Source organism: Fundulus heteroclitus, chromosome 3 (genome assembly GCF_011125445.2).
Source record: "Fundulus heteroclitus isolate FHET01 chromosome 3, MU-UCD_Fhet_4.1, whole genome shotgun sequence".
NCBI classification, from domain to species: domain Eukaryota; kingdom Metazoa; phylum Chordata; class Actinopteri; order Cyprinodontiformes; family Fundulidae; genus Fundulus; species Fundulus heteroclitus.
This window is the reverse complement of record NC_046363.1, coordinates 32,297,992-32,320,116: the sequence shown is the minus strand read 5'-3', so window position 1 is coordinate 32,320,116 and position 22,125 is coordinate 32,297,992. Positions and strand designations below refer to the sequence as shown.

At 41.2% G+C, this 22,125-nt stretch overlaps 1 protein-coding gene across 1 annotated transcript in view; it reads right to left on the bottom strand.

Annotated features, from left to right (window-relative positions):
- Nucleotides 1-20,585, bottom strand: part of iglon5 (IgLON family member 5) — a 187,033-nt gene extending 166,448 nt beyond the window's left edge. The window contains exon 1 of the mRNA XM_036135238.1: nucleotides 19,998-20,585. Coding sequence (XP_035991131.1) covers nucleotides 19,998-20,058 — 61 coding nt within the window. The 5' untranslated portion in view covers nucleotides 20,059-20,585. The remainder of the gene's footprint in view (nucleotides 1-19,997) is intronic.
- Between the last annotated feature and the right edge of the window lie 1,540 nt (nucleotides 20,586-22,125).

Genomic DNA, 22,125 nt, shown 5'->3' with positions numbered 1-22,125 from the left:
CGAATAAAAACAACTAGCTGGAAACCAGAGAAGGCACAGACTGTTTTAAGATGATAGAAAGGCAACAGTATCTCAAATATCCATTTGTTCACCAAAACTGGACAGTAACAGATGCTGGGGTCAGAATTTGGAGTATCAAACACAAAAGCAAACAAACAACACCCCAGTCTACCTAATTATTGTTGTAGATCGAGACCTTCCCCGATGACAACACTGTGCCCCTAGATCAGGGGTCACCAACATGGTGCCTGCGGGCACCATGTAGCCCCCGAGGACCACCTGTGGTGCCCATGAGCCTGTTCTAAAAAAAAAATGCACAATACACTAGTGAGCAGCATCTAAAACTTTATTTTATTCCGTTACTCTTCCTGTTTATTCACACTTGCATTTATATAGATTGATAAAATGACAATATCTATAACAAAGCATGAAAAATTGGTTATTTTACATAAAAGTTAAGGTGAATTCTGACACTTGTAGTTCAAAGGACAGTACTGGCAGCCCTTCGTATGACACCAATAACACCAATGAAGTAGCTCTCAGTTTCAAAAAGGTTGGTGACCCCTGCCCTAGATACATTCAACACATCTGGGCACTTAGCCCTTGTACAACAATCCCGCCCACCCAGTACTGGAAAAGCAGACACCACAGTTTGAATTAGAGTCAAGGCAATTTCTCAAGTTTTTGGTAGGACAACATAACATATTAAGTAAGAGAGTGTAAAATGTGCACATATATATTGTTATTGCAATATCACTGTAGACAATATGGCACCACACTGCTTGTACTGAAATAAACAATAGCAAATTACATGGATACCATCGAGGTTGGCTGCGCACCTAATATATTTGTTCAGGCTTATTGTTTAATTCCTAATAAGAAGTTTTAAGATGTTCTCCTGAAGGTATTACAAAACTACAAATAAAGGCGATAGATTGCCAAAGCAGTAGATGCAGCCTTAGGCAACTTTTTTGAGGCAAACGGAGCCTTTTCATCGTTGTAGCATTCACCAACATTACCACGTCACACAGCTTAAATCATCTCAAACTGGTTTCTTGAACATGACATTAGTTCACTGGACTTCAGTGGATTCCTCAGCCACCAGATTGCAATCTAATGAGGCACTGTTAGGATGCACTCATGTACAGTGATCGTGAACCCGTGTGATGCTATCGTGTCTTGTGTACAGCTCGGTACGCGCGTGGTTCAGGGTGCATTTAATAAAACGGCAGGTGAGTGTATTATATTCACGGGCTAAAGACTGTAAAGGCAGTGATTTTCACAGCATTCTCATTTTTTGCTCTAATTATGTGGCTTTCGACATAGGAACAGCAGATCGTGTAATGTCAGCATTCGACTGCGTCGCTGGTTTTACATACTGTCTACATACAAAAACGTGTATAACCTGTGGATTTTTGACATGCTCTAAAGAGCTTATTATATGGGCGCACTGTATTACTGTCTTATTAGAGGTGCGCTGTCTTGCTGGAATGACTCCCTAACCGGCAGCGTGTCGCATTAGCACCAGCTCCTTAATGCCACAGCATCACACAACAAGTGACCCTGCTCCCACTCAAGCAGCAATATCACCAAACTCGGCTTTCATCGGCAGGACAAACCTGCAGTGTATATTTTTTCCCCCACCTAATCATCTGCCTGCAAAATGAATCCATCTCGATCACTGCCTGTTGATGGTCTTCGCATCCCTCTTCCCCCGTCCTCCCTTACGCCATCTGTCTCTCTCCCCTCGCTCCCTCTCCCCGCAGCCCCCCCCCCCCTTCAATCATTTTTTCATAGCTCATCCTTCTCTGCGGCCTGTCCCTCCTCATATGCTTCCCATATTGTTTTTTTTTTCTCTCCCTCTCACGCTATTTCTGCTCCACGCTTTAAACACACGTGCCTCGCCTCTCGTTGCAGCGTGTAACAAACTTCCTTGATGAGCAAATTTCCGTACATATCAGCTGATGATTGGCACTGATGACGGCCGTGCCTGATGCACGACGACGACGCCGCCGCCGCCGCCGCCGCGATGGCCATCTCAGCTGTTGAGCGGCTCATTATCATTTAGAAAGCGCTTGCTGCACAAACTACACTCCCACACAGTCTTCCGCTTACTCCTGACAGGAATTAAAATTAAGTGAAAGTCAGCGAGGGACAGACTCTTACAGCCGTTGTTACTGAGAGCCAAAACTTTCAGACCACAGCCATCTTATATGGCTTTTTTTTTTTTTTTGGGTTCCCTTGGAGGACAATGTTGGTATGTGGTGCTCGTTAGCACGCCCTGTGTCTCTTTTCTCACTCCTCACTCATGCCTCCTCCCTCTGTCTATTAAAGTCTGGGACCAAATTATCCCCATTCTCTGTCGGTCTCTTTCACCCTCCATCTCCCTCTGAGCTCGCTGTGAATAAGAGTCTGGAACACAATAACCCCTTTTCTCGCTCTCCCTCTTTCTTCCGCTTTGTCCATGTATCCCTCTCTCTCTCTCTCTCTCTCTCTCTCTCTGTCTGCCTCTCCGTTCTTATGGCTTACAGGAGAAGTCTGTGAAGGGAGCAGATGCTGAAATATTTATTGATCTGTTTCCCTCAGTCTTATTTATTTCCCTCTCTTCTCCGTTGCTCTCCCATCCGGTCTGCACAGACCCAGAACCACCTCCAGCGCCGTGAGACGGCAGAAGCAGGAGGAGAGTCTGAAAAATCCACAACATAAAACTATTATTTAGCATTTGTTGTGCCCAGCGGTTTCACCTGTGTAAACAGAAAATGACGTGGGACGGAGGCTGAAAATGTGTGTGGTGGGGGGGGGGGGGGGGGGGGGGGGAGGCAGTGTCGACTCCAGCTGGAACAGCATCTTTGGCATGGATTGAGCTGTGAGACAGGTGGGCCGTTCGGCGCGTTTTACTGCCGGCATCTGCTTCGCGGGGTTGTTGACAGGAAACACTGATGCTGCTCTTTTTATGTCTGCGCAAAGGAAGTTGTACACAACTGCTGGTTATTGAAGTAGAAGTAGTCATGGCAACAATACCCTGAGAAATTATAATTACGAGAGCAACAAAGTTAGTGCTGGCAGAGTCGGTTTTTGATATGCGCGAAGCGGCTCTCTGCCTGGGGCGGCAAGGCCTGAAGGAAGCCAGGAGGGAACAAAAAGCGGCACGGATAAGTTTTCTATTGGTTACTTGCAAATTCTTCAATGGGAAGTGGGTACCACTCTTGTTGTGCGCAGTGTAAAAACCATAAGAAAACATAGCTGTACACTCCAACTTGTAAATGATAGGGAAGTAAGCATCTGAGGTGATAATCCTGTTCGGAGATCAAGGTTTTTCACAGTTTTTAAGAAGTCTGGACTGCATTTGATAAGCTGTATTTAAAAATCGGATTTATTTAGTCGGTAAAGTCTTATTTAGATCATTCTACACTGAAAAGGGTTTCTTTAAAACACAGTTTGCGATTGATAAAACCTTCATTCTACAGTATTATAGATGTGTTGTTGTTGTTTTGGCATTAGGAACCTTTTAGATGGAGCCAAACCTGAAAACGACAGGAAGCACAACACTTTACACAGTTTGAAAAGTTGAATGAACTAAAGGTTTTGCTCCAGTCTTCTGCAGAAGAAAAATGATTTCAATTTTGGCAGACACTGAAAAATGAAGTTTGTCCTCCAACACAGCACATGGACACAGTGGGACAGAGGAGGAAACACACACACAAATACAAGTCCCTTCACAAGACAGGGCAGGAGCCTTTTCCATTGATTTGCCGGAGAGCACCTTGTCTTTTTGTAATGAGGACAGGGAGAAAAGCAAGACCCTCGTCCGTCCCGGTTCCCTCAGGAAAAGCCGCCTGCACTAATCTGAATTGTCTTTCGAATGATGTCTATTCCCTGGCTCTAAAAAAATAAGAAGACCAGAAAAAAGAGGAATAAAGGGAAGAATATCCCACTGATTTCTCCACCTTTGATAGTATTCACTCCCCCGAAACATGTAACAGCTACAAATCACCAAACAAGAAAACCTTTCTTTTACTTCTGTTCGTCTTCTGTCTGCAGATATCTTCATCTGCAGAGTAAACCAAACCTTCAAAAACAAAAGGCAGGTTTTGTATTTAACTCTTTTAGCAAGAGACAACTGAAAGCATAGTTTAAAAACTTTAAGGCGGGAACATTTTTAAAGAAGCTAACAAATCTATGACACCATGCAGAAGGTTTTCAGGTCCTTTAGATTGGAAAAAGTCCCACAGCATCACAAATCATACTTAACGGGGCAGGTCTTGTCTTTAAAATCAGAACCACCTGCAGTGTTGGTTGCCTCACAGCTCAGCGGACTGAAGTACACCATTTCAGTTAAAACTTCTGTGTCTTGTTGAAATATTTACATTTGTGAATGAAGAACAGAAGATATAGTTAGCGTCTAATGGTTGTTAAGGCAATCACTATATGTAACTCATCGCTGCGGTTCTCTAACAGTGAAATTTGGACATTTCTACCCTCTCCATCATCCCATTCGCAGTTTGTGATGGTGAGATAAAGATGGGTCCTTGCCTGCTCCTTTTTGGTAAAGTTTTAGTGAGTAGCTATTTTCCTTGTTGCTATTTCTTGGCATTTGAAAGTTAACACACGTCGTGTATTTAAATGTCACGTTTACCAGTAAACAGGTAAGAAACATCACCGCAGATCCATCTCACTCGGGCCACAACATGCTCCAGCTTCTCCCCTCTGGTAGGCGCTACAGAGCACTGTACACCACAACAAAGAGACTCAGGAACAGTTTCTTCTCACAAACCATACCTACAAAAAAGTGCCGTTAATTTTTACTGTTAATATTGTCTATCTTGAAAAAGCAAATCCACCAACTCCATGTGCATAAGACTGCATATAATACTAATTTATTCCAGCAAGTTAATCCTACCAAAGATGTTCATTCACCGTTGTATCCCTACCTACGCATCTACCACTTAGAGTTTCTGAAGAAATTATTACAATTCACATTTCCAGTAGTCCAAATAACCCAGCTATTATTTTTTTGTGTGTGTATAGTATAGAATCTGCCCCAGACTGTGTGGGCCTATTTTGTGTATGGTGGCTGAGGCATCACTCATTGCTTCTTTGAAAGCCATTCTTTTATTTCCCCATGAACTCTCCACCCCTCATCATTAATAATAGATCATATTTCTCCGTTTGCAATAGTAAGAACACTCAAACAATGTTTGTAGTCGTGCCAAAATCTGTGCAGGTCTTTCTGCTGAAACTTGGAGATGGGGCGACTGAGAAATGTTTGTAACAAGGCAACAATCCAATTTAGTTTCACTGGATATCGAGAGGTCTCTGACCTTTTTAGATCATTTTGAAGTATTAAACCTGGCACCCAGATTTACTGCAGTATCAGCAAAGCTTGCTTTAGATGTAGAGTGTTGTCTGTAGAATAACATGCAATGCTATAGTTTTTTCATGCATTTTGACTTTTAAATCTACCCACCCAGAAATCTATCCTCCCAAAAGCAAAATTTCACACATGCTGGCCTCTTTTAAAAGTGTTTACTCGTATTCTGTACAGTTACAACAAAATATTTGAGTAAAAATATCAGAGCAAGTTACGAACTTTAGAAAAATCAACGTATTTTAGCAATCACGTTAAGTCGTTATAAAAACCATACGATTTGGATGATGCATTGCAATAAGATGATTTTCAAGTTACAACTGTTTTTCTGCAGAACCGCTGCATCACCCGCTACTTCCAGGGGAAATTATTGCCAGGAGGAGAAACCAATAATCAGCCTAATTCTAGAAGTTAGTCCCATCCTTTACGCACCTGCAGCACAGCCTGTACTATCCTCATTCCTCCTGCCAACTCCGGAGGGAAGAAGTAAGAATAAATGTCAGAGTAATCGGCAGTCTAAAAGAGAGAACTGCCAGCTGCAGCAATATCAACCACGGATAAGGAGATTGTCAGCCAAGCTTTGGCTCAAACATGCGAGGTCGAATCTCTTGCTTCCCATATGCAACAGGAATACTTTTGAATGTACAACAAAAGTCACTCTTCCACCATGGTGTTTCCTAAAGACCGCTGATCAGTTTGATACCTGTGCCTCTTATGATGTCATCATTGCAAATACAGACAAAGCTAGCGGTGAGCAAAGCAGGACGGACGGACGGATGGATGGATGGATGGATGGATGGATGGATGGATGGATGGATTGATGGATGTGTTCATACTGTGTCCAGGACTCCTCTGCTGTTCTTTACACATTTCTCCATATTTTAAAACTACGATTAAGTGTATTATTCTTGTTCATGTCCCGAAAATTAGGAGTAATTACCAAACTCTTAAGCCCCAATGTATGAGGCCTGATAGGGTCGGTCAACAAAACCAACAGAGAAAAACCTCAAGGGTATCAAGACGGTTGCTACCACCTTCTATCATGCAAAAAGGCTCCGTGGTTAGCCACCCTCAGAGGTTTTTAACCCAGTGACCTCTCACTCACTGCTCTGCCCCGATAGCTGCTAACACCTTGAGATATGGAGGGCAGAGTTCAGCTTCAGCCCGACGTATCACAGGCTCCCCAGCTCATTGGTTATTTTTCTCTGTCTAACAAATGCATAGCAAACCTTACAAAACATCACATATTAGTTTAATTTGTGAGCATTTTAGTCTACTCTTTCTGAAAACCTCTAAATGTTTAGTGGGACTTATTTTACACAAGAGAACATGTACACCAAATATTACAATTAAACATGTACTTCTGATTAAAATATGAATATATTGTTGTCTCACTAGGTATCCCAGTTTACTGACCAGACTTGCCTGCCTGTGTCTTAGATTGTTATGCGTGTGTGTTAGACGTTCTGCGCTAGATTGCTTACCTCAAATCTCCTTAGGAGTAAGAACAGAAGGTTTTGTGATTTTGCTTTCATTATACCTCCAGGTGAACTATCCAATGTAACCTAGAAAAAATACAATGTGGTTTTTTTTTGTTTGTTTTTTGCTTTGTCCTGATGTGGTTCTGTAACTCACTCAAACCCAATACAGGCTCTGCAAAAGGTTGCCGGCTTTACTTCTATTACTTGCTCTGCATTCACAAGATGAGTCAAGGTACAATAGCTCCTTCACACTTGAATGAGTGAGCAGTAATTTAAAACAGATAATTGAAGTGATTCTGCACAATCTTCGGTGGGTAACAGGGACTCTTTTCAGAAAACTTTGGTGAATTTACACCATCTGTTCTTTACGTAAAGATAAGCAAATCAGAAGTTTGCTCTCTTTTTCTGTCAGGCTGACCTGAATGTTTTGACAGCTCAGGTGTAGCTGCGGTAACATCTAACCAATGTTGTTTTTTTTTTTTATCTTTTTGAGTGTAAAATATGTATTGTGACCAGTGACCTATCCAGGGTGTGCCCTGCCTCTCGTCCAATGACTGCTGGAGATTGTCACAAGCCACCGCCGTGGCCCTGCATGGATAAGCAGGTACAGACAATGGATGGATGGATAGATATGTGTATTGGGAGAAATATTTAGGCTTGTCCAGTACCGAATCCTTGCTTTCTTGAGGTCTCATCTTCCCATTCTGACTTTCTTCAATTGAAATTTCCTTGCAAAGGACAATAACACAAAAAAATTCCAAATGTTTTTAATAGAGATGGAAGTTTGGAATCTAAAATGAAAAAAAGTTTCTCCAACCTTTAAGTGATTTTTTTTTTCTATTAAGCTGAAAAGTAGTGCTCCCAAGTAATTGTTATAGGTTCATGTATTTAAGGGCTCAAAATGGTGGTAGTTCTTTGCTTTGTTGTTGGTCTGTCCTGAAAACTGTGAAATATGCAAATATGTTCAAAATATGTTAGGCTTTTTTTTAAATCACACAAGAATGATCCAGTTACGTTTATGAAGGTTCAAGGTTTTAAAAACTTACTATACTATTACTATGGCTTAAACATCTTTAAAGCTAGTGTTTGCAATTTTTCCAGAAGTTTTCCCAAGTCCCTTTTTGAATAACTGCGCATGAGCAAGACCGTCTTACCTGCTCTTCTGCTACTCAGGGGGATCGCGTAAAAAAAACTCGCCCAAATTCACTGTGGTCTTATTTCTTTCAACTGAGGACTTTCTCTTCTTCTCATAAACATGAACGCGGGGTTCACTTCTTGCGACTCTCAGCTATGGTGAAAATTTACTGTGAGAGCAGCAGAGCTACAATGAACAGGTAACCACTAACTTAGCTGCTAAACTAACCTGATACATAAACACTAGAAGTGAGCATATGCAGCCAGCAAGCGGAAACTAGGAAGGAACGAGCACGCACACTGGCATTACGTTAGCGCGTCAGAATGGTTGGCATGTGGGACAGCCAGTAGATAAGGTGATTCCCCTGGAACTTGAGCGGGGTGAGTATATGTCTATAGGTGAGAGCAGGGGAAAAAAAACAAGAAAAATCCCTGCCCTTTGGATCGAACTGGCCTGCAGGTCTCACAGAGAATGATTTTTAAACGTCCTTTTTCTGAAGACATAATGCATTAACTACTTTTACGATGGAAGGACGATTTTACCCAGTATAACAAAATGTGTTTCTGAACAGGATTACTAACTATAGCTTTAATCACATGGCAGAGAAAGTGCTGGACTGAGTTTTGAGTTTTTGAGAATTTGAGTTTTCTTCTTGTCCAACATGTTGCTGCTTGCTGCCAGTCAGCTGGCTGAAAAAGGGTATCTACACTTTTCCCTCCATGAAAAAAGGAATAATGTAACAATTTTTAAATTTTTTCAGGCACAAAAAACATTGGCCATCCGCGGCATGGAAACGACAAATCACTCTTAATACGGCGATGAATTGAAATGCATTTGGCAAGTGTGTGCAGCATCTCCATAAAGAAATCAACTGCAGACCAGCTGCCCAAGAGGACAGCGTACCTCTTAACAAGCTAAGTTCATCTTGTTACATATGGATGCATACACACGCCACAATTTCCCTTCACCATTGATCATTTTCATTTACAAGAGATTTTGAGAACCATGCATTGTTTTTTCTTCCACTTCACAGTGATGAGCTACTTTTGAGTTGGCACTTCAGATAAAATCTTAATAAAATGCATTAAAGCTTTGCAACCAAATCTGAGAGATGCTTTAGAATCTTAAAAAAAAAACTGGCATTGACTGCCAGGGATGGACTGGGACTACAAAAACAGCACAGGGGTTTAATTTATAAAACATTGCGTAAGATCTATACCAAAAGCCAAAAATGTCGTATGCCGAAGGAATCTTGATTGACAAAATGCGCATGCACAGCGAGCAATTTTGCTTTATAAATCACCACTGTGCCTGAACGCATGCATACAAGATTCTGCCTCATGTTAACGACTGTTGCTCAATGGGTAGGCCACAGAGGAAAGAGCTAAGAAACTGTAAAAAAAAAAAAAAAAAAAAAAAAAACTCTCAGAAAGGCCAACTCTGTAAATCAGAGGTAAAAGCACATTAAAAGAACTTGTTAAAAAAATAAACCTTATTGTTGTCTTATGCCTGGTACACACTGTGCGATTTTCAGATGTCGCAGAGGTCAGAGGGAAAATCGTGGAGAAATCATTGGTTGTGGTTCTTATGTCGTACAGTGAGACAGGTTCTAGGGCCGTCGTTAGCTTCTTGCAACCAGAGATAACCTGTCATATTGATCACAGAGGCCGCGACATCATATATCAGCTTCTGTGAGGACTGCTGTGTTTCATCTGCGTGAGCAAAGGTGAGCGCACCTTTGACCAAAATAAGTTTTGGATTTGCAAATAAAATCCTGTCAGGGAGACCCTGTCCTGATTGCTCTGATCAGACAAGTTTTTTTTTTTTTTTCTGGGGCAAACACATCGCCACACAGAGCAACGAGGGCTGTGAACAGCTGAATCTTCATCAGCTTAGTGCATGTCGGACTAGACGCCAGGCACAAACCAGTAACAGCTTTCATTACTGTTTTCTTATTGTGGCAGACTAGACCAGGACTGATAAATAATTTGGGTCCCAACGCATTATTTGAACTGGAACATTTTGCAGAACATATTATTATTATTATTATTATTATTATTATTATTATTATTATTATTATTATTATTATTATTATTATTTATGAAAGGAGATTGTGGTCTGATTAAAATGATTCATCCAAAGAGAACTCTTTAATTTATTACTGAACTTTTTTTAAACTAATTTGAGTGTGGTTTTGGGATTTAAGAGATGAGGATGTGGCTCATTTTTTGTAGCTGGATGGCATACGCTGATGTGGCACATGCTGATTAAGTTGCTTAATCTAATATGCTGTGTCTATACTTTTCTGTTGTTGCTGTGAACCCCCACTGAGATTTTACTTACACAAGATATATATATATATATATATATATATATATATATATATATATATATATATATATATATATATATATATATATAATGTTTTATTCAGTCTGGTCTGCTTCTCTTTCTGACTTCCATGTTTGCAGGCTGCTGCAAAAATACCAAATGATGTGCTCTGTTTTGGGAACCCTTAAAACTCTCATATGATTGACTCAGGAAGTAAACACAGGCTACACACGGCACCAAAGCAGTTCCGCACCGTACATCTTGGTTTGAAGGGAGAAAAACTTGATGAAGACATTGTCGATGGAGAGGACTGACTGTGTATAGGGAATGTTACTTCCATTCATGGGCTGACAAATGAGAATGATTTTGGTTAAATTTGCAGTAAATATCTTACTCATTGCTTCTTTAATCATGCTTCATAACACTATACCATCTAAATTACAGCAAGAGCACTAATGTTGAAAAAGAGTTGACCTAAGAGCATAGTATTCTAGTTTTACTTGAATATACACAAAGAAATAAAGATCGCATCACGTTGCTGTCCTCCTGGCTGAATCACTATAAAACAGGTGTCTGAAACACCCGACACATGCTTTGAGTTATGTTGAATCATAAGACAGTGTATGTTTCTCTTCACAGTACCTTTGCCACTTTCTATCTGTGCCATCGTTGTGTTGAAATACTCGCTATACTGTCAGGTACTTTGTCTTGTTCTAAGAGTGTAAAGGAAAAAAAAACCTCTAGGCTATGACTGTCTGACTTAGGGCGCCTAAAGTAATTTAAGGTTGGCGGCTGGTGTGGGAATCATCCTCTGCCCTCTGTCTAAACTCAACCTGAGTAAAAAAAAAGATGGAACGGAAATTTTTTAAACTGGTTTTATGGATCCAGTTGTTAATAACAGCATATTATATTGTCTATAGTTCCATGCAAAACTTCAAATTACTTTGTTACTTAAAGCTATAGTTGGTACTCCTGTTCAGAAAAACGTTTTGTTATACTGGGTGAACTGGTTCTGCCATCCTGAGAGAAATCAGTATATTATGTATTCAGAAGAAGAAACTAAAAAAATCAGACCTCTGTGAGAGCTGCAGCCATGTAAAAACTCTGACCAATTCCTACTATTCAGTCTGAGTGGCAGAATTGTTCCTCTATTGGTTGTCTTACATGCCGATCATTGTGACCTGCTCACGTAACGCCAATGTGTGCCAATGTGTTCCTTGCTAGTTTCTGCATGCTAGCTGTGCATGTGCACTTCTAGTGTATACAATCAGTAAGCTTTGGGTTAGCCAGTCGTTTTAGCTTCACTGCTCTAACCGTAAACTTTGAAAATAGCTAAGAGTCACATAGAGCAAACTGTCTTACAAATTTATGAGAAGAAGAGGGGGACCTCAGAAGAAAGAAATAAGACCATTGTATTTAGGAGAATTTTTCACGTGATCCCGCTGAGGCTACACTCTGAAGCGAAGTAGTTCCGGACCGAACCTCTCGGTTTGAATGGAGAAAAATGTGACTTAGACATTGTTGATGGAGAGGACCGACTGTTTATAGGGAATGTTACTTCCATCCTGGGAGAAAAATAAGAATGATTTAGGTTGATTTTATGGTAAACATCTTACTTATAGCTCATTTGAAGTTGCTATGTGTAACTTTTAGCCATGAGGGGATGCTACACCTGTAACTTCCAGGATTAGCGCCTATGATGGCCATTGGCAATACTGCACTGTTGCAAAGTTAAGCAGTCTCCCTCTGTGTTGTGGAATCTGATAGCAGACCACTTTGGACCAGCAGATTGAGAAGTCACAGAGTTACTTGTAAAGACACATTCACCCTTCTAGATTAAATCTTACATCAGAGATGTAAAAAATATGTCTTATTAGGTAAGTGCCATATCTAGGGATGGGTACCGTATTTGGTACTTTTATGGGCACCGACAGAAATCCATCGGTACTATCGGGTACCGAGTCACGTAAAATCAAACAGTACCATGTTTCGGTACCTAAATGCATCACTGTGACACTGAAGGAGTGGAAGAGTAGGCGATTTTCCATGCCAAACATGAACACAGCATTGCACAAACAAGAGTGTAATGACGTCAGTAGCCGCTGGTCCAGTAAGCAAAGCAAGCATGGCTGATAGAAAACGTTCGAAAATATGGCTCCACTTTTCGAAATGCGCTGCAGATTACATTCGCTGCAATACGTGTGACGCAAGGTCAGGGGCGGGAATACTTCTAATCCGAAGAAGCACCTGGTTACTGCAGCCAATTTAGTGAATTTCTCTCTATATTTTGTAAGCCTCTGACTTATTGCTGACTTCCGTGAAAGTAGCAATAGTTCTGCACTGCAGTCATCGTCTTGGGAAAGCGGCAAGTGCTTCTGTGAGCCTCTTCCCAACTTCTCCAAGCATTGTCTCACAGACAGACAGACAGACAGACAGACAGCTGCTGCTGCTGCCTTGTCCTGTTACTCGCCCGTAGTAAGAGCAAAGAGCAGAGCGCAAAGCCTCTCTGTTCCCTCATTGCAAATGTATCCCACAGGACACGAAGCGGGATAAAATATAATGTTTTTATTAGTTTTATTTTCTCTGAAACTGCTGCACTAAAACAATTCCCTGAATTTTATTCACATACAGCTTAAACCCGTTATTCACCTCGTCCACTCTGTGTGCCTCTGATAAATGTTGTTTTGGTAAAAACTAGTTTTATGTGCCCTGGATTCAGGCAATGTAATAAAATCCATCAATTATTTAATAAGGCTCATTTGTGGATCCAAACAAGTTTATATATATTGAGAAATAAATATGTTAAATTGAAAAATTTGGAGATTTTATTAATAAACTAACATTTATTACTGGTCTTTGCTCTTACTAGCAAGGCAGCACCAGCTGTCTGTCTGTCTAAGACAATACATCGAGAAGTTGGGAAGAGGCTCACAGAAGCATTTGCCACTTTCCCAAGACAATGACTGCAGTGCAGAACTATTGTTACTTTCACGGGAAGTCACCAATAATAGAAAAATACTTTACTATATCTCAAATTAAGCTAATACTTGGGTCAGCTGCTTCATTTACACAGTATTTAACACATAATACTCAAAATACACCACAAACAAATGTAACTTCTGTATTGAAATGATTTAAAGTTTTTATCATCAGACAACTGTAACATTACCAAATCTTTAAAAAGAGCACAAAAAAAAAAAAAAAAAAAAAAAAAAGAGCACAATAGATAGTGGAGCTGTCTTAATTATTATAATGATTAGATATAGATAAAAATGTAGCAACACCTACATAACATTTACTAACATCAGCCAGCAATGATTTTCTTTCTCCTTCTCTCCTGTTGTCCTATATCTGTCTGTGGAGCATGGAGCTCATCTTTCTGTCCCTCATCATCAGGCCACCCTGCTACACTGAGGCTGCACAACCCTCTGGCTCCCACAAGTCCCGGCTAGCTTCGACACTCTTCTTTACTCATTTCTTGAATTCTACAAAAATTCGTATTCTCTTAATTTAGCTCCATATTTAGCTGCCTATGCTGCTGAACATTTCAGTTACTTTAATACATTTAGCTTTGTCACCATCCAAATGTCACATTTTTCCCCTCGCCTTCTCAGCCCCACACTTGTGTTTGCAATTTTTTTTACCAGTGTTATCCATATTTTTCCAAATATTTTCAATTATTGTCTCATACTTTTTCTCTTTTTAACACCTGCCTGTTGGAATCCAACTTAAAGACGTATTGTTGCCACAAAGCTTCTGACTGAAGCGCAGAACACTAGACTAGTAGTGAAAAGTACAGGGTAATGACTTTGTGGCGGCCGCAGGCCCTCCTGGAGCCCTGACTGGCCGTTCTGTGATTCTCCAGAATGCACAGATGGCCAGTCCGCCCCTATTGACTGGCAACCAGCAACCTTAAACTTTGAAGCTTGAATCTGTCTTCAGTTTGTTTAACAGTTCAGGGTTTGCTAAACCACTCAAACCAAGTTCTGGACATGAAACACCCACACACAGATTTAATTTAACTGCAATTTTCATTGGAGTAATACCATGTCTGCTTGATTTCCTTATCACTGTAGAGTAACTTAGAAAAGAGGCATAAAACACCTGAATCTGAGGGGAGTCCACCCTGTTCTTCACCATACCATGTTTTAATTTAGCTTAATGCCTTTTTAAGATAGATTCTGTTTTTTACGTTGTTTAAAAAAAGGTTTAAACCATCAAACTCACTTTATATTTCAGTTACACCATCTGTGTCTGTGATTTGAAATGGTTGATTTTTCTGAGATTTGACCTGCTCCGTCATGCATGAGCAACAGATTCAGTGTAAAGGCCATGGTTGTGAGGCATCACCACACAACAGCGGAGAAAGACAGGAAAAATGAAGAAGAAGAAAAAAAAAAAACAGAAATCCTTGGGGAAAATATTCAGACCCTCTCAGATCTGGTTATACCTCCACCCTTGTCCCCAAGGCTCTTCACAACCAATCATAGCCCTCTCAGTTGAACACAGGCAGATAAATAGAAATCTGCCAAACCAGCAGAGCATTTCTAAGCCAAACATGGAGAACAACAGCTCACAGACACCGTGGATTTCAAAGGGAGGGAGAAAGACCAGAAGCCCCTCCAGAATAGGAGCGTGAGGCATCTGTTGATGCTGGCAACTCTCTTCTCTTCATCTCCAAGCCAAGACTGTTGATCCAGTTGAGGGCGTGTGCGCACGCGCGTGTGTGTGCGTGTTAATGTGTGTGTGTGTGTATTTATGCATGCATGTGTGTTTGAGCATCCAGGAGGCAGAGGGATGTCTCTGTGCTAACATGTGCAATGTGCATTGACCCCACTTGGCCCCCATATGTTGCTCAAACAAGAAGGATGGTGGGGTACTAAGCGATCTCACATGTTTTTACCTGCACACCTACCTTCTCCACCTCCTCTTACCAGAGCTTCCAGTATGCTGCTAAAGACACCCATCTGTTGGACTGGTTCAGTACAATAAATGTATTATAATGTGACTACAGATCGGTGTGAAACATGAATGTCAATGCATCTGTGGGCAAGGGAAAAACATTTTTTCTTTTTTTTAAATTGGCATCAAAATGAAATGATCTGTAAACTTGCAATTTTGTCTCTTTTTCTGTTAGGGTGACCTGAATGTTTTGTCAGTTCAACACTTGCTGTGGTAACATCAGGCCAATGTTTTTCTGTCTTTTTAAGTTTACTATGTGTATTGTGACTGGCAGCCTGTCCGGGGTTTGCCCAATGACTGCAGGAAAAATGCACCAGTCCCCCCGTGACCCTGCGTGGATAAGCGTGTACAGAATGGATGGATGTAAACCTTTTATGACTGAGACCCAGTAGATTTATGCCTTAACACTTGAGGGGTCAACTTTTTCCCGTAATGTGAACGTGTTTCTATACAATATAGCGATTCAGTTTTTCTTGTTTTGACATAGTGTGTGCTATTTATATGGATTACTATAAATCACATTCAGTATAGCAGCTCATAGCTCAGTAACTACACATCTTTGTATTGAAAGTCCACCTACCCACTGTTTTTGTGCCAAACTGCCAGAAAACACACGCAGTGCATGCAAATATCTTTGCTCGCTAATAATGATGAAATGGTCATAGAATTTCAAGTGTCAGCTACTTTCTTTTTAATATTTAAATAGAGGTCGAAAACAGTTTTCTTTACAATTTCATTAAACATTTGGTTCAACTGATAACAGCAAATGTTAGTCAATAAATTAGTTAATTTATGGATCATATTTGTGAAGAAATTATTATGGGTTGTTGGGGAAATGCTGCATCTTGAATGTCTTGTCTTTTCCAATAACGGCAACAGTTTTTCAGTAACATAAAAAAAAAATCTCTATTCTTTCTATGCAGCTTTTTGGCGGACAAGACGGACAAGAAAATGGAAATTATTAACACTGCAACCCGACTGCGAAACAAAGCAGAGACAGACACATTCTGTTCCCAAAAAATAAATCCACATGAATGAAGCCACAAAATATAAATGATACTGGGTGCAATCCTGACAGAATAGAGATCTGTTCCTAGCTGGGGTGTTTCTTCAAAGCAATTATTACTTTATTTTCTGTCTGGCAGGTGGTTTGCTTGACCTTGTGACGGAGGATTGGCTGATTGACAACAGTTCATCTGCTGTATTCCAAAGAAATTAACTACTTTAAGTGTAAAACGCAATGCTTAAGGATCAGAATTGAGGTTTCCAGTGCAATTAGAATAAGTGAAACTGCCTTTACTCAGCTGCGGAATCAAAAACTTGAAATCTGATGCCAACTTCAGCATCTAACGAAAAACAGCAATTTAGGATTACTAACCCGGATTAGGATAAGTGTAACTTTTTAACTCCATCCTGTTATTTTTAGCAGGTTTAGGAAGTCTAATCCCCCCCTATCCTGCCTCTAATACTATGCACCCTGCTGAGACCATTGTAGCACCGTAAGCAAATCATCTTCTTACCCCCGCTTTTCTCTGAATAAGCAATGAAATTATTCTCTACATTAAATATTAAAGACTTCTATTACAACAGAAGTCATTCTCTAATTTCATATGAATGTTTGTATGGATATATTCCAGCCATAATGTCCTGCGCCCGGTCTGATTTCAGTAATGAAACAGGTTTTGAGTAATCACAGACGGCGGACGTGCCAGGAATGCGCAGATACTTTGCTGTCTATTTCAGTAGGCGCTCGGCCATCCGCTGAAAGTAACTATACTTGTGTATTTCATGTAATAAGGGCAAATAAATGAGAGAGGGAAAGGTATGATGGCATGCCAGGGCCTGGACACCACATGTGTGGCGTGGTTTGTGCATTCACATGCCAAGTCTGTGGGAAACCTTTGAATAGCTTAATGGTGTTTTGCAGCACAGAAAAATCCTTTGGCAGACATGCCATTGTGCAGGTCTGAATAACATTTCAGAGTGCATGTGCAAAAAGTGTGCAAGTCTTATAAAATATGTTCATTGTGCAAGGACTAAGAGAATGAAATATTAAATGAACGAAATTTCCAGAAAACCTTACAATATTTTAGGAAAATGCGACTTCTACATCATTAAACAAGTGATAATAACTCACATACAATCTATTAAACAGTATTGTTATAATAGTTAGGCAATATTATATTAGATTATAGTACTTAGTGCACGTTTCTCCTGGGGCCACAGACATGAAGGATTGTTCATCTGCTGCAAGATTCATAAAGCATTGAACATCAGCCTTTTAACAGCTCTGTTCTTCCTTTATAATGCATGCTTTCCACCTTAAATAGCATGGACATTGGAAAGCTGTTACAGCACCTTGCAGGAGCAGACACAGCATCCCTCTCAGAGATGCTTCTGATTCACATGTGAGGCACTGTGCTTACATCAATGTCCAATCATTCCTCAACGGTGCCTGAGATGATTGATTGCAACTTCATATCGCAAAAAGAACGCCACAGGTTACAAATCCAGACGAATGAAATCTGAAATGAGGCCCACTTTTTGTTGTAGGGTTGGTTTGTGTCACACCGAGGCCCGCTGTGTTTTTTTTTTTTTTTTTTTTTTTTTTGTGCGGTGTGTGTATTTCCTGCAGGGCTGTCCGTCTGCTGTCTGCCTCGACTGGATACGGGAGGGCTTGCTGCGGGAAGCCAAGCATGACCGGCTGGGCTTTCATTGCCCACAAGGAACTGTGGAGCAGGAGGGTACGGGCCCGTCTGCATCTGCAGATTGTTAACCTCATATCTCATTGCACTGACACATCAATTATTGTTATTAAGCGGCCAGAGTAATTTATTTATATACTGATTTCCCACCAGACCAAGGCAGGACTAATTGAGACAGGTGTGAGGATTTGAGCTAGTTGGGCCAAGGGAAATAAGAGGATATGGTATGAATGGCATATGCACAGCTAGTGAGTCATGGAACATCGGTGGAAAAGTGAGTTTAGTGCAAGACCCACCATCTCTGCACCATCAGTGCTCGCTAACATTCCTTCTTAAATGTACATAAATATACATAAGCTTAAATCTCTGCTTTCTTTCTTCTTTTTTTCCCAATTCACTGTATATATATGGACGCACTGTATATACCCCATGCGCCTTTTCCTCCTTTTGGCACCTTCTTTGGCTTATTGAGCCGATGTGACAAATGAATTTCTCCACTATGAGATCAATAAAGTCCATCTTATCTTATATCTTATCTTATCTTCTTCCCATAGTTCCTCCCGGTTCCGCGCTTTCACCAGGGAAGGAACACACATGCACTCTCTATGTGCTGAAAAAGAAATCGTCCTTCTTCGGATCGGGCCACCTTCTCCCGTTGCCAGATTGGATCCACGCATGCCAGTTGTTGCCCCTTTTGGCAGTGGACAGACGTTAGTATGGACACCATGGCGAGTCTGTGGCGATGCACCCTCATCATAACAAACTGCACTGTATACTCTGACATCATTTTATCTGAATTAACACTAACTTCAGCTATTTGAGCCACAGTAGCTTGACTGTTGGGATGAATGTGAACCTTCACTACCCACGTGTATCAGTGTATTGCCCACAGCTGTGTTCTCAATTCACCACCTTTCCTTCCTTGTACCACTAATGATAGATACAAACCACTGCATACCCCCCAAGAGCTACAATTGTGTAATAATTTTACCCAGGTCTCCAGGCCACCACAATTTGATCCATGTCAAACCCTAATCATGAGTTCGTCCATCAATCCAACCAGCCTTGTATCTATCATGCACCCAATCTAGCCATGTCTCAATCCATCCATACATCTAATAACCCATCAATGCATGTCCTTGCACAGGGGTCACCCGTAGAATCATCTGTAGATAATTAATTGCTCAACTTCAGTGATTTTACTTTAAAATGGCTAAAGATAGACTGAGAAGTCAGAAAATGTGAATCTAAAAAAAAAAAGGAGTAGAATTCTGACATAAAAAGGCGTACGAACCTTCTTAGAATACGACATGAGCACCATATATCTCTTACAGGCGCATGCATGAATTTTGGCGCATGTTCCTAAAGTGCGCTTGCCTCTTGTGGTGAGCTGATGGAAAATGTTTTACGGCAGCATTAAAAGAGGAAAGCCAGGCTGTCCATGCTGGACCACTCCAGCATCCCTAAAATCTTCATCCACCTCTGCTTTTCTCTCGACCTTGGGTTTTGAGGAATGAACAAAAACATTGTCTCCCATCGGAGTCTCTGCATTGCTTCGACCCCGTACTCATATTAACTCCACGCAGCAAACCCCCCTCCACCATCACCAGCGCCACATAAAATGCGTCGTGCGCGTGGGGATGCCGCCGGCCCATTCAAGTCACGTAGTAAAGGAATGTTCACCGAGAACCGAGGGATGGGGGTCTAATCCTCCCTCCTTCTGTAAACATTTCAACATGCATCACTCGATGCCCACGCTGGGGCATGATGTCTGTTGCACGTTGCTCTGCGCTCACAAGCACGCGCCCTCCGTGCACAGAGCGCGCGTGCGTACAAACATTTCTTGACATGAGTGAGGAAACAGAAAACAGCAGACACGCGTGATCCACACGCAGGTATCGACCCCCACCACCCTCTTCCTTAACATCATCATTAGTATTCCCCCCCATAGCCTTATTAACAAAATAATAACAAAACACATTTGAGCTCGCTAAAAAAAAAAAAAAGAAACTTACCTTTAGACAGCAGAACCAGGATCAAACCAGCCAATGCGTTTCGCAAAAGAGGGCAGCCCATGGTGGAGTTCTGATTGATTTTCAGCTCAGATCTTACGGTATTCCTCCCTTATGGAACCACTGGAGGGAATTCTGTTTGTAAAAACGAACCACTGGATGAAATAGTCCAACTCTTCTACATCCGACTTTTGTTTTAATAAATAAGTCTTGTCAGTGAGAGATAGAGCGAGAGAGATTGGCAAAAATGGAGAATGTGATTTTCTTATATGTCTCTCATCCAAGAAAAAAATAAAGATGACAGCAGTATAATCCCAAATATCCCAGACAGACTTAGTTTGGCTGTCAGTGTTTTGAAGAATTCAAGCAGCTTTTCTCTAAAAAAAAAAACGCACGGGAGTCAAAATGTAAGCAAATCAAACCGTCCAATAATCGGATTTAATTATCTTTTTCCCCCTCTCTCTCTCAGAGAGCAGTATGGAGTCTGTGCGTCCTGGCCAAAAACACCGAGCCGCTCCGCTTGTGTCTCTGTTGGTATGCAGCGCGTCTCCTCGCTCCGAACTCAGCGCGTCGCAGAGAGCAGCGTTGAACGCCAGGCGCACAGCTCGGAGCATGATTGGCAGCTCGAGGGGAGTCCCTCTCCCCCAATCGCTGGTCGCAAGGAAGGAGGCGGGATGTACGATAGCGCCGATTTCCCGCAGAGAGAGGCAGACCTAGGATCCCCGCCGGCCAATGGGAAGCGCGGGGTGGGCGGGGCGCACAGACAGTGGAAGCGCGGCGCGCTGGTAATGCAATGTGATTTATAGCCAGTTTGGTGTTGCTGCAGTACTCAGAGAAGGTGGTCCACTGGGGGGGACAGCCCCGATAACTACAGGGACAGGAGAAGGAGGATGGAGCGAAGAGCAGGTCGAGTCCTCTCCTCCAAATAGGCAGGTTGGGTGAAAACCGATTAGGCATATTATTATGACCACCTTCCAAATAGCGTGTTTGTCTTAGTACGGCACAAACCCATTGAAATATGGACTCCACCACAGGGTCGTGCAGGAATTCATGGCACCGAGATTTGGCAGCAGGTCTTTAAAGTCCTTTAAATGCTTACATATTGATTTTGCTTTACTATTTTTTTTCTTTACAAATTGAGTTAGTTCACTATAGTTTTAAACATTTTCATGTCAGAAACAAAAAAAAAAAAAAAAACAAGAAGTAAAACAAAACATTTAAGAAAGCACAACGCAGCGGAAAGATAATGTTATGTTGATGTTAGATTTAGAAACCCATGCCCTGGGATCAATGTATAGCCTTCAACCAACCGAGGCAAAATTAAGGATACCAAGGTCTCCAGCTCGAATTTGTGTTCAAAGAGAGAATATTTATGTGGGGATTTTTTTTGTGAGGTGCAGGAAATCAGGAGAAAAGTAGAGGCCTAAGACTTAACAAATCTGCACGCTGCAGGGATTTAAAAGTTACCGTATCTGTGGTGAATCTAGTTTAGTGATAAATGATTGTTAAATCTATAAACCATAAACTAAAATTCTGGCGGCATTCAGGTGGACAATGCAATTTCTGCGGCATTTCTGGCTAGCATTGACCACCTCTCACACATTTCTTCAAAATATTTCTGAAATGAAATTGCAAACACGGACATCAGCAAAAAGAATCAAGAATCTTTTTTATCACCATGTGTATCATAGTGATTTTTTTTTTAGACAGACATCGGCTCAGGGTGCACACAGAAAACAAATAACACGCAGACACAACAGATATAATATTTCCACACTCATTTTAAAATGATATCAGTTAATTACCCAGACCAACGCACTTCTCGAGAAGCTTAAAGGGTGCAAATAGTCTTTAAGGTCCGATAAGATTTGTATCCATGTCCAAAAAGTCAGATATCAGTCCCTTGTGAACGATATGAATTACTACGCTGTTGAACGAACCACTCAACACTCAGCAGGGGGCAATAGCCCTTACAGCTTTTGGAAAGAAGTTGTTTTTGAGTCTAATGTTACTGAAGCGTTTACCTGATGGAAGTGGGTGAAACAGTGCACTGCTTTGCAAGAGGTGATTATGGTTGCACAAGCAACAGCTGTGGTAACATGATGGTCTGGCTGTTGACTGCGTGAGCTTT